Source organism: Engystomops pustulosus, chromosome 10, assembly GCF_040894005.1.
Source record: "Engystomops pustulosus chromosome 10, aEngPut4.maternal, whole genome shotgun sequence".
NCBI lineage: Eukaryota > Metazoa > Chordata > Amphibia > Anura > Leptodactylidae > Engystomops > Engystomops pustulosus.
The window spans coordinates 21,350,355-21,362,977 of NC_092420.1; the positions used below are offsets into that span (position 1 = coordinate 21,350,355).

The 12,623-nt window shown below is 43.2% G+C and overlaps 1 protein-coding gene across 2 annotated transcripts; it reads right to left on the bottom strand.

The window, feature by feature from the left end:
• Positions 1-639: 639 nt before the first annotated feature.
• On the bottom strand, positions 640-7,585 carry LOC140105280 (hydroxyacyl-thioester dehydratase type 2, mitochondrial-like). Of its 2 annotated transcripts, XM_072129241.1 has the most exons (6): positions 7,451-7,585; positions 4,858-4,960; positions 4,697-4,781; positions 3,153-3,229; positions 2,888-2,966; positions 1,298-1,500 (listed from the first exon to the last, which is right to left on the bottom strand). In XM_072129241.1, exons 2-6 carry the CDS (start codon positions 4,947-4,949, stop codon positions 1,444-1,446), a joined length of 390 nt encoding a protein of 129 aa, XP_071985342.1. In that variant the 5' UTR covers positions 4,950-4,960; positions 7,451-7,585; the 3' UTR covers positions 1,298-1,443. The 2 variants fall into 2 exon arrangements, with proteins under 2 accessions (XP_071985341.1, XP_071985342.1); XM_072129240.1 differs by lacking the exons at positions 3,153-3,229; positions 4,697-4,781; positions 4,858-4,960; positions 7,451-7,585 and having other exon boundaries at positions 640-1,500.
• Positions 7,586-12,623: the final 5,038 nt, after the last annotated feature.

A 12,623-nucleotide genomic window follows, 5' to 3' on the forward strand; every position in this document is an offset into this window, starting at 1 on the left:
GTACTAGTGCCAGGAAGTATCATGTCGTAATGTGAAATATATGTAATGTGACTGATGGATGCAAGGTCACATCTATGAATGTAGAATTATATGGATGTATTGGGGTCAGCCACGCGTGCACATACTTTTACGCACTTGAAAGATGATATAAGGAGAGGCAGGTAGAGCTAGAAGGGTTCACAAGATGTAGACCTGCATACGTGGTGTAGCTTACTGTGCCATAGTTAGTCACTGAAGTGGGTCACTAGCACATATTATACATGGTGCACTAATCTAGGGGTGATATACGGCCACAGAGTAGTAATACATTTTCAGTTCCAGATGAAGGCGACTACTACCCCACCGGCCACAAGTGAACAGAGCTGCCGCAGCAGAGATGGTAGCTGCTGGAAGGTAATGACGGGAGTCAGGCTATCAGGCCGTGTTCACATGATGTGTTAGAATTTCATTTGGAAACAAACTTCAAGCCCAGCTGGAAATTCTCCAGATCATAGATGCATTTTGACCTAAATGCCTGCAAACGGGAAGAAGAAACATGATAGTAAAAAATGTAAAACATGTTCTGCTCACGAGCATAGGTCAAAACGTATGTGCAATAGAGAGAAACTCCTCCCAGCTACACTTACATTCTAGACACAATTCAATGCAGCATCTGAACAGGGCCTGAGAGTTACAGTGTAGCCACCTAAGAGGAGCCTGAAAGCTTAGGTGCAAGTGGGATCCACACCAGGGATGTCCAACAGACTGAGAAATGAGGTTGGTTGTCCGAGAATAAGACCCCTTGCACACAAACGTTTGTCAAAGAACATGAGCTACCTGTTTTAATATTGGAAGCACACGGCCACATTCACTTCAGTGGATCACAGCATGTACAAGCTGAAGCACCCCCCCCCCTCCGTCTGCATTTAAAAGACAAAAAAAAAACACAAACAAACTGATCAGTCACCAGGAATCAGCACTTTAACAGTCCCTTCCATGACAGTCCGCCCACTCTCCGTAACACAGGACACATTGATGAAGGCCAATGACCTCTTTATAGCCTTCACTTCTGCTTTAGCTACAACCTCTTCTCCAGCGTGAAGAGGTGCCGGGAAGCGGATGTCCTGGGAGAGGAGCACGCAGCCATTCCCTGGCAGCTTCGTACCCAACACTGCCGACACCAAGCCATTGAGGAGAACCCCGTGTACGACAGGTTTACCAAACCTCGTGTTCTTTGCGAAGGTCTCATCAAGATGCAGGGGATTAGTATCACCAGTCAGGTCAGAGAAGATCTTGACATCATTCTGGGTGAAGGTCTTAGCGATTTCCGCACGGTCCCCAATCTGCAGATGTGAAAGTCTCCGGATCAGTTTATTGAATCTGCTCAACATGGACAAGTAGGAGGAAAACCCGGACACTGTTCCACTGGAGACCAAGTGACGGAACATAGGACTTAAGGATTATCTAGTTCAATACGAGTTCTCTGCTGTTACCAGCCAACGCCAACAGGAAGGGGGAGGTCTGGAGAATAAGGAAAATACAGGATTAGCTCATCTTCAAAAGGGACTACGTAGATTGTACATAGGTAGAATATTTATTATTGAACCCGACAGTAAAGAGGTGATAGCTCTCCATTCCCCATTGAAAGTGAGGATAATGTTCTAAGTGCATATGATGTCATCACTTCTGGATACGGAGGCAACGATGACCACAACTCTAAATAAGGGGGGGGGGGGGGGTATATATATATATATATATATATATATATATATATATATATATATATATATATTTTTATCTTTTTATACAGGGGCTGAACCCTTACAGTTTTAGAGCAAAATTTCTCCTACTCAGCACTTTTGCACTGTAATTTTCAGGATCAGCGAGGGTCCAATAGGTCTGAAAACTATCAATCGTAAAGGGATAAAAATAACCATAGGAGATCAAAGACATATTTTGAGCACTATATTACAGCCAAGGTAAAGGACAACCCGTTGGCTTGATACATGATAAGCCTCACGTGATATGAAGCTTTTCATGAAAGGCTTCAGTTGTTTGCAGGGAAGTTTTCCTTCTTCCGGCTTTGCTTCATTACTTGTTTGCTTCCGGCTTATCCACATCTAATATGTATCTCCCGAATTTCTAAGTTATCCCCTATCCAACTGCTGAGACCACCACTAATCGTAAGAACCGGACCCCCATGATTAAGAGCTTGGGGGTTCCGTTCTCACTAATGGGCGGAGGAGCAGGATGAGGATGTTCCCTGCCGCTCTATTCAATTGTAGGGGAATAATGGAAATAGCCGAGAACTGTGCTCAGCCATCTCCAGCACTCAAATTGTCAGCAAATAGAGAGGCAGAACACATGTTCATCCTGCAGCTCTACTCATTAGTGAAAGCAAAACCCCCCCGATCTCTGAATCATGGGGGTCCTAGCAGTCAGACCATGAACAATCACCTTGTATTCCCAATCCTGTAGATAGGAGATAGCTTCTTGCAGGATAAAATGCATGATTGGGTGGCAAGATCTGGGGGTATGCAGCCTTCCTCCTACATTCACTGCTAAAGCACATCCATAAAAACATGGAAGACGCAGCCAGAGGACACCAAATTATTTGCTTTGGTTGCAAATCAAAGCAGATCAGTAATATAATGGTACATTAACAAAACATGTATCTAATTAGATTAAGGTTAATTGGAATAAGGTTTGGGCTCCCCATTGAATGTGCTAGTACTAGGTCAGCAATGCTTAAAGGGGTTGTCTACTTTCAGCAAATGATTGATATTGTTTGTGTAATGAAAATTTATACACGTCAGTCTGGTATCATGGTTTTTAACTAATTGGTAACAGTATATTAAGAATATTCAATAAAATGTTTGATTATACCGAAAAAAAAAAAAAAAATTACCTGAAGAACACGAACAGAGCATTGATGCCCGTGACACTGTCTCAGTAGGGTTAAAGAGGTCCACAGCTTCACAAAACCACTGTGGAAGAAAATCGGAGGCATTTAGTAATAAACATGTGGAGCCCTATATACACAAACAGCCGAACATTCCCAAAGTTGTACCAATGATGTATATGTTTATGAAGATTACTAAAAAAAAAAAGTGTATATGGAAAATAAAAATACACCTGGCCATAGTATTTCCGGAAGCTTTATTTACACCTACCTGTTTTTAACTCTCAGTATGGCGCTCAAGTTGTTTTCATCATATTTCAACAGATCCAATGGGATGGAAGCTCCTGCCTGGAAACAAATACAGAAAAACCCATTAGGCCAGGAATGTTTTTTTTTTTTTTTTTTTTTCCCCTTACGGCTAAGAATCATCCCGGTTTTACTCAAAATTATACAATTCAGGACCTTGGGAGAGCTATGTGCATACTGTATGCCGAGTTTCACGGAGCTTCATGAACAACCTGAGCTGGATGACTGACACAGAAGCTGGGGAAGGTGTTTAATTGATTACTTCTGCCTGTCAGGGACAACACAGTGTTCTCTTAAGCAGTACATAACGAGGCGAGAAGAAGCGCCGAAGCAGCCACAGGACCGACAGAGCCTCATTATCATAATTTTATAATTGTTTTTTCAGCAAAACCATTTAGTTCTAGATGTTTCTGCATCAGTGTAGCCACAACATTCTCAAGGTATGTTTGGTTCACAATGGATAAAAGCAAATGGTAGATTTGATTTAATGCAAGACACCAGGTTCTGGTTACCGATCGCGTGCGTTTCCATAGAAAAGCATACATGATCGGGCCACCGTACCCTTGTGAACGCAGCGCATGTGACCGCAAACTAAAAGGTTTATGTAAATATGGACTTACAACATCTGAGCTTTTCATAGAAACCTTAGAGGGGCTGTCACATGAAAGACACTTACAGGATAGATACACAGGGCACTGTTATAAGTGACAGACTGCAGAAGTTGCGACCACTGCGACACCCAACCTAGGAGAACAGAGAACCAAGAGATCCAAAGGGCCCGCTGCCATTGAGTGAAACATTAATGCAGTCCCATCCACTTCTGTTGGGCCGCTGGCTTTGGGACAGACAGATATCCAACATGTGCAGTGGAGAGCGGATAAAAGCATTTCACAGAAAAGAAAACCCTGTAATGTGATGAAGGGAACATAATGCTAATAGTTTTACTACTACAAAACTGTAACATCTACAGTCAATGTTTATCCTCCGCTGTCTTTCGTTCCTTTAGTTAACAATACGATTTACTAAAACAGTGTAGACACCTAGTTTTTTCTTGCTTTAACTTTCCACTAGATGAGTGATAAGTGTCTGGGTCCCACCAATTATCAGTCCCTCGTTCGTATAGGGGTCAAGTATCTGCACTGCTGAACCTTTCATTTTCATGGGAAATATGTAAGATGCACTTGGTTTTGAATGGAGCTTCAGCGTGTAAAACCATTACTCTGCTCTCACAGAAGGAACCCAAATTCTTGGGATCAATGAGGGTCCTATTAATCACTCATAACTAGAGATGAGCAGAGATGACGCCACTGGCCAATTCTTGCCATGTCTAGTCTGCCATATTGGCAACATGTCTGGGTCAGAGGGCCAAACCGATCATCGTGTCCAGTCGTCTATACTTATAACCTATCCTGTGCACTGGGACAAGATGTTATTGTGGCCCTTGATGGATGAGAAACAAGTGAACATGACTGCAAATAAATATAAATTATTAATCATTATAAAAATTACCGCTCCATGCAGATCCTTCAGAGCCGAGACAATGAATAACTTCATTTGAGGTGCAGAGAGCTTGATGTTCTTGTCTTCAATTACTCTGTGGATAAGACACAATCTATGAGTCATGTGCTGAGCGTCGTCCTCCTCCAGTCTGCCAATGTACAGATACTCACAGCTCAATCTTCAGGTATTGATACTCAGAGCAGTTCTTCAGCACTTTCCTCTCATATGCTTTGGGATCTGAAGGTTTAGGTCTTTCTTCCATGTTTTCATAATCTATTTGAACCACAAATCACAACCAGGATTGCAAAACTCTATTTTCCATAAATAACGACCATAAGGACAAAGCTGCCTAGTACAGGGATTACACTCTAGTGACCCTGATCCCTATACTACATGTTTATCCGCAACTCCCCTAAGGATTGGACCCTCTCCAATGAGTATTGCCTTGATTAATGCAATTCAACAAGTGGCTGTATAGAAGACTACTAGACTTTCGGATTCATCCCCAATAAGTTGTGATATTTTGCCCTATTCTTGTGACATTACCGATAAGTATATATCAGTACATCAGTGAGGGGGGAAACATGTTGGACAAACCCTTTAAATCAGTGCTGGTGAAGCTATGGTATGGGTGCCAGAGGTGGCACTCAGAGCCCTTTCTGTGGGCACCCAGGCCTTCACCCCAGGGCAGAGTTTGCCAGATAGGACTCAAAGCTCCCTCCTGTGGTCGAAGACAGCCCAGGACGTGCCATGCTCAGAGCTTTTTTTAAAGCGACATCCTTGGCTGCCAGGACTACAGGAGGAGCGAGAAGGTGTGGATAGAAATGGATTGTCATTGGTGCTCCTGCTCTGGGTCCCCTGATTCTGACCCTGGAGGAAAGCTTCAATCCAAATTTCTCCATCATCTTTTTATTGTATTGGTGAAGATGCCAATACGATTAAAATCTGTGATACAGCAATGATCAACAAGTTACTGCTTAATTTGTCATGCGGGCACTTTGCTTTTGGTTGTAGCTTGGGCACTCTGTCTCCAAAAGATTCGCCATCACTGCTTTAAACCATAGATAAGAAGAGGGGAAAAAAAGGGCACAGCTCACAAATAGAGTGGCTAAATTCCAAAATATGGACTACAGCATAATAAAGTAAATGCATGGAGAGGAGAACCACTCGGTCATAGTAGGTAAGCAGTGTAGAAAAATGTAGATGATCTCCAGCAAGACTTGATTAAAAATTAAGAATCTATAGTCCATGATTTTTTTTTTTTTTAAATGCATAGTGTGTACAGGTACATGCAGAAAAATTGGTAGAGAGTGAATTTAGGGTAAAAGTTAGGGGATTTACTTGAGCCAGGCGCCAAAAGAGTATGTGCACAGGTAGGGAAAGGGTGTCTTTTTGAAAGTATTGGGGTGGAGTTGCAGCGTCAGGCCCCGGAGCTGGACCGTGGTCCGTGGTCCAGATGATGGTCCAGATGAGATAAACAGGGTCATGGATAAGGGTTTTTTTATTAGTATTGTGACAACGCGTTTCGACACCGTAACGTTGTCTTCATCAGGTCTAAAAACTCTGCAGGGGAGGGGGGTTTTCGGGTAGGTGGCAGAGCTATGCTGCCTATTGTCCAGCTGTGGCGTCCAGGTGCCGCGGATCGGGAGCGCTGTGTGGTAACACAGGCTCGGGAGGGTAGAGGCGTGCGTGAGATGAGTTGCGTGCTGGCACAGGCGCCTGGACACCACAGCTGGACAATAGGCAGCATAGCTCTGCCACCTACCCAAAAAAAACCCTCCCCCACCTGCAGAGTTTTTAGACCTGATGAAGACACCGTTACGGTGTCGAAACGCGTTGTCACAATACTAATTTTAAAAAAAACTTATTTGGATGTAGCGTGTCTATCCATTGACCCCGTTTTTTTCTTTCCCTGACCTCCAAGCAGAAAAATTTACGCATTTCGGACGGTGGATTGTCTTTATTCGTAATATGTTACAAATATGCATGGTAAGAAATTATCTACATTTTTAAACTCTGCGGCATAAGGACATACCTCTGGAATATCTCAATCTGATTGGTGAGGGTCTGACTGCTGGGACCACCACCGATCACGAAAAATGGGTGCCATCCTAATTGATTAATGGAGTAGCATATCGAGCATGCATCATGATGTTCCATTGAATGACATAAGAACACAGCACTCGGCCATCTCTGTGTAGTGAATGTTTCCATAGTATTCAATTACGGTAGTAAGAAAGGGACCCAAGTTCCCGAGTCAGACCCCCTCCAATCCGACTGCTAGGAGATAATAATTCTTGGAACAACCCCTTTAAGGGATTTTTGCCCCCCCCCCCCCCCCGATATATTGGATACCCATTTCCCCTCCCCAATTTTCCTTGCTGTGTACTTGTTTGTAGACAATGTCCATTTATTAGTAAATGTGATCAACAAAGTCTTGGAATTTTGTATACAATAGTTGGGCTTCCAGTTTTACGTAATTCATAAATGTCCTCCAAATGTTAGAAAGAGGATTTCCACATGAAAACAGAGTTGTGATTATTTAATACCAAGTTTTCCTGTTGTATATAGGATACATGTGGAATCCTCTTTAATTCAAAGGAGCAACTTAGTTTAGTAAACCATGAGTGTGATAGCTCCAATGGAGGAGCATCAATTATTCTGAATTTTTAACAAGACACTCTGGACCTTGTAGTTCCACACATGACCCTTAACACCACATGTAATCCCCAGCTCCAGCTCCCATCCCCGGCCAGTACTCACCAGCATGTTCCCAGCACCTCCAGCCCCACACAGTCGGTGTAACCTCACGATATAGGAAGTTTCACGCTGTGTTTAGGGTAAGCAGCCATATTTAAGAAGACCAAATCTCAAAGGCGGGTAATGAATAGACCAAGCAAATATGGCTCCACTTGAAAGGACATTTCGTTAAGCTGCAGCGCTTCCTCTATCCGTGCGCTTTAAAGATCTTCCCTAGGAAACAAATACCTTATTCATGGCGTTCCTAGAGCGCTGATGCTAGAGACTAAAGGAGTTATGCTGCTCTCTAGTGGACATATTTGGTAAGCGCAAGAAGACCTCTTAAAAGGAAACAGCCATATTACATTACACACACTTACATGTAGGTGTGCGTTTAAGGCCGGCACCAGCACCGGGCATACCCGGGCAAGGAATCCATGGGGTGTGAGGGGGCGCTTATATAAAATAACCATGAGGGGGCTGCATATAATATAACCATGAGGGGGCTGTATATAAAATAACCATGAGGGGGCTGTATATAAAATAACCATGAGGGGGCTGTATATAATATAACCATGAGGGGGCTGTATATAAAATAACCATGAGGAGGCTGTATATAAAATAACTATGAGGGGGCTGTATATAATATAACCATGAGGGGCTGTATATAATATAACCATGAGGGGGCTGTATATAATATAACCATGATGGGGCTGTATATAAAATAACCATGAGGGGGCTGTATATAAAATAACTATGAGGGGCTGTATATAATATAACCATGAGGGGGCTGTATATAAAATAACTATGAGGGGGCTGTATATAATATAACCATGAGGGGGCTGTATATAAAATAACCATGAGGGGACTGTATATAAAATAACTATGAGGGGGCTGTATATAATATAACCATGAGGGGGCTGTATATAATACAACCATGAGGGGGCTGTAAATAATATAACCATGAGGGGGGCTGTATATAATATAACCATGAGGGGGCTGTATATAAAATAACTATGAGGGGGCTGTATATAATATAACCATGAGGGGGCTGTATATAATACAACTGCAACACCCTCGCCGATGCAATGGCGAAGGAGTGCTTGCGAATAAGCCCCACAGCATGTCATCACATCACACAGGGGACATTGCAGTGGTTAATCCTGCCTGGCAAGGCAAAAGTTAACTTTGTGTATGATGCAAGATGTGTATAAACCTATCATCCAATGTCTTGTATTATATCCTGTCCTCTGTAAGCTGAGATGTGATTGGAGGAGCTGCCACCACCTGACCAAGGGGAGATAATAAAACCCCTGGCCAGGAATGTTCTAGAGAAGTCTCTCTCAGGAGAGAGAGGAGAGCAGTCTCTCCCAGAAGGGATAAGAGACCAGTCCTGGTCAGACCTGAGGGTCTGCAGGACACCAGCTAGAGATCTAGTCAGCCAGCATACCAGATAAGAGCAGGAAGAGCTTAGCCCCTGCCTCTGAAGAGTGGAGCTAATAGATTAGCTAGTATAGTGAGGAAAGGGGTATCATCCTACCTTCAAGGGTGATACCTGAAGCACTCCAGGACGAGCTGAAGCTTCCTATTAGGACACAGCTACCTCCCAGCCTGCCCTCTGCATCCAGGCTGGCGAACTACCTCCTGTGGCTTCCTCCAAAAGCATCTCAGTACTCCATCACTCTGTTAAAGGCACGTTGCTGAAGTTCCTGTCGGTTCCAATAAAGAACTGTAAGTTGTTTTGTTCAACCTCTGCCTCCGTCTGGTCCCTGCCACTCCGGCTGCCATCATCACAGGCACCCTGTCCACCACACAGAGACTCATACTCTAGACACCAAAGGGTTGCCCCAGGGAGATCCGCTATAGCCGCCTCTCCCTCATCATTTCTTGCCAACACCACCCTGCTGGAGACCTGCCAGGCTGTAGGACAGCCCTCCGGTTCCCCATACCAAGCACCGTGACACTAGCGTGCCTAGGCCGCAACCGCCAGCCACTCAGGTACTGCGGGCCCCGGCTGTCTCCAGGCCCCGAGAAAAGGCTAGGCCCCGGTGGGGGATGTTGCACAACCATGAGGGGGCTGTAAATAATATAACCATGAGGGGGGCTGTATATAATATAACCATGAGGGGGCTGTATATAATATAACCATGAGGGGGCTGTATATAATATAGCCATGAGGGGGCTGTATATAAAATAACCATGAGGGGGGCTGTATATAAAATAACCATGAGGGGCTGTATATAAAATAACCATGAGGGGGGCTGTATATAAAATAACCATGAGGGGCTGTATATAAAATAACCATGAGGGGGCTGTATATAATATAACCATGAGGGGGCTGTATATAATATAACCATGAGGGGGCTGTATATAATATAACCATGAGGGGGCTGTATATAAAATAACCATGAGGGGGGCTGTATATAAAATAGCCATGAGGGGCTGTATATAAAATAACCATGAGGGGGCTGTATATAATATAACCATGAGGGGGCTGTATATAATATAACCATGAGGGGGCTGTATATAATATAACCATGAGGGGGCTGTATATAATATAACCATGAGGGGGCTGTATATAATATAACCATGAGGGGGCTGTATATAATATAACCATGAGGGGGCTGTATATAATATAACCATGAGAGGGCTGTATATAATATAACCATGAGAGGGCTGTATATAATATAACCATGAGGGGGCTGTATATAAAATAACCATGAGGGAGCTGTATATAATATAACCATGAGGGGGCTGTATATAATATAACCATGAGAGGGCTGTATATAATATAACCATGAGGGGGGCTGTATATAAAATAGCCATGAGGGGCTGTATATAAAATAACCATGAGGGGGCTGTATATAATATAACCATGAGGGGGCTGTATATAATATAACCATGAGGGGGCTGTATATAATATAACCATGAGGAGGCTGTATATAATATAACCATGAGGGGGCTGTATATAATATAACCATGAGGAGGCTGTATATAAAATAACTATGAGGGGGCTGTATATAAAATAACTATGAGGGGGCTGTATATAATATAACCATGAGAGGGCTGTATATAATATAACCATGAGGGGGCTGTATATAATATAACCATGAGAGGGCTGTATATAATATAACCATGAGAGGGCTGTATATAATATAACCATGAGGGGGCTGTATATAAAATAACCATGAGGGGGCTGTATATAATATAACCATGAGGGGGCTGTTTGGTATAATAAACTAGGGAATATTTTAGGACAGGAGACTGTTTTAGTATCTGAATTTTCAATGCTGCCATGTGAGTTCAAAGGGGCCCGCTGAGACGCTGTCACCCAGAGGCCCCCTGGAGCCTGGAGGCGAGCATGTGTGTGTCCCTGCTGTCTACTATTAATTCAATCCCCACCTACTCCCTCTACAACGGGTGACCAGTGACTCCTGCCGGCTTGTGGCTACTATCTGCTCACTGTGTCACCGGCTATGTGGCTGTAGGGAGGAGGGAGAAGGCGGGGATTTAGCGGAAGGTTTATAATCACCATGGGTATTATCCCCATGCTGTGACATCACTGTGTGTATTATCCCTGTACTGTGACATCACTGTGTGTATTATCCCTGTACTGTGACATCACTGTGTGTATTATCTCTGTACTGTGACATCACTGTGTGTATTATCTCTGTACTGTGACATCACTGTGTTTATTATCCCTGTACTGTGACATCACTGTGTGTATTATCTCCGTACTGTGACATCCCTGTGTGTATTATCCCTGTACTGTGACGTCACTGTGTGTATTATCCCTGTACTGTAACATCACAGGGTGTATCATCCCTGTACTGTGACATCACTGTGTGTATTATCCCTGTACTGTGACATCACTGTGTGTATTATCCCTATACTGTGACATCACTGTGTGTATTATCCCTGTACTGTGACATCACTGTGTGTATTATCCCTGTACTGTGACATCACTGTTTGTATTATCTCCGTACTGTGACATCCCTGTGTGTATTATCCCTGTACTGTGACATCACTGTGTGTATTATCCCAGTACTGTGACATCACTGGGTTTATCATCCCTGTACTGTGACATCACTATGTGTATTATCCCTGTACTGTGACATCACTGTGTGCATTATCCCTATACTGTGACATCACTGTGTGTATTATCCCTGTACTGTGACATCACTGTGTGTATTATCCCTGTACTGTGGCATCACTGTGTGTATTATCTCTGTACTGTGGCATCACTATGTGTATTATCTCTGTACTGTGACATCACTGTGTGTATTATCCCTCTACTGTGACATCACTGTGTGTATATCTCTGTACTATGACATCACTGTGTGTATTATCCCTGTACTGTGACATCACTGTGTGTATTATCCCCGTACTGTGACATCACTGTGTGTATTATCCCTGTACTGTGACATCACGGTGTTTATTATCCCTGTACTGTGACATCACTGTGTGTATTATTCCTGTACTGTGACATCACTGTGTGTATTATCCCTGTACTGTGACATCACTGTGTGTATTATCTCTGTACTGTGACATCACTGTGTGTATTATCCCTGTACTGTGATATCGCTGTGTGTATTATCTCTGTACTGTGACATCACTGTGTGTATTATCCCTGTACTGTGACATCACTGTGTGTATTATCTCTGTACTGTGACATCACTGTGTGTATTATCCCTGTACTGTGACATCACTGTGTGTATTATCTCTGTACTGTGACATCACTGTGTGTATTATCCCTGTACTGTGACATCACTGTGTGTATTATCCCTGTACTGTGACATCACTGTGTGTATTATCCCTGTACTGAGACATCACTGTGTGTATTATCTCTGTACTGTGACATCACTGTGTGTATTATCCCTGTACTGTGACATCACTGTGTGTATTATCACTGTACTGTGACATCACTGTGTATATTATCCCTGTACTGTGACATCACTGTGTGTATTATCCCCGTACTGTGACATCACTGTGAGTATTATCCCCGTATTGTGACATCACTGTGTGTATTATCCCTGTACTGTGACATCACTGTGTGTATTATCCCTGTACTGTGACATCACTGTGTGTATTATCACTGTACTGTGACATCACTGTGTGTATTATCCTTGTACTGTGACATCACTGTGTGTATTATCTCTGTACTGTGACATCACTGTCTGTATTATCTCTGTACTGT

Bases quoted from the DNA above. Each gene is read 5' to 3' on its own strand.
- LOC140105280 (XM_072129240.1), bottom strand. From the start codon at position 1,427: ATGTTCCGTCACTTGGTCTCCAGTGGAACAGTGTCCGGGTTTTCCTCC.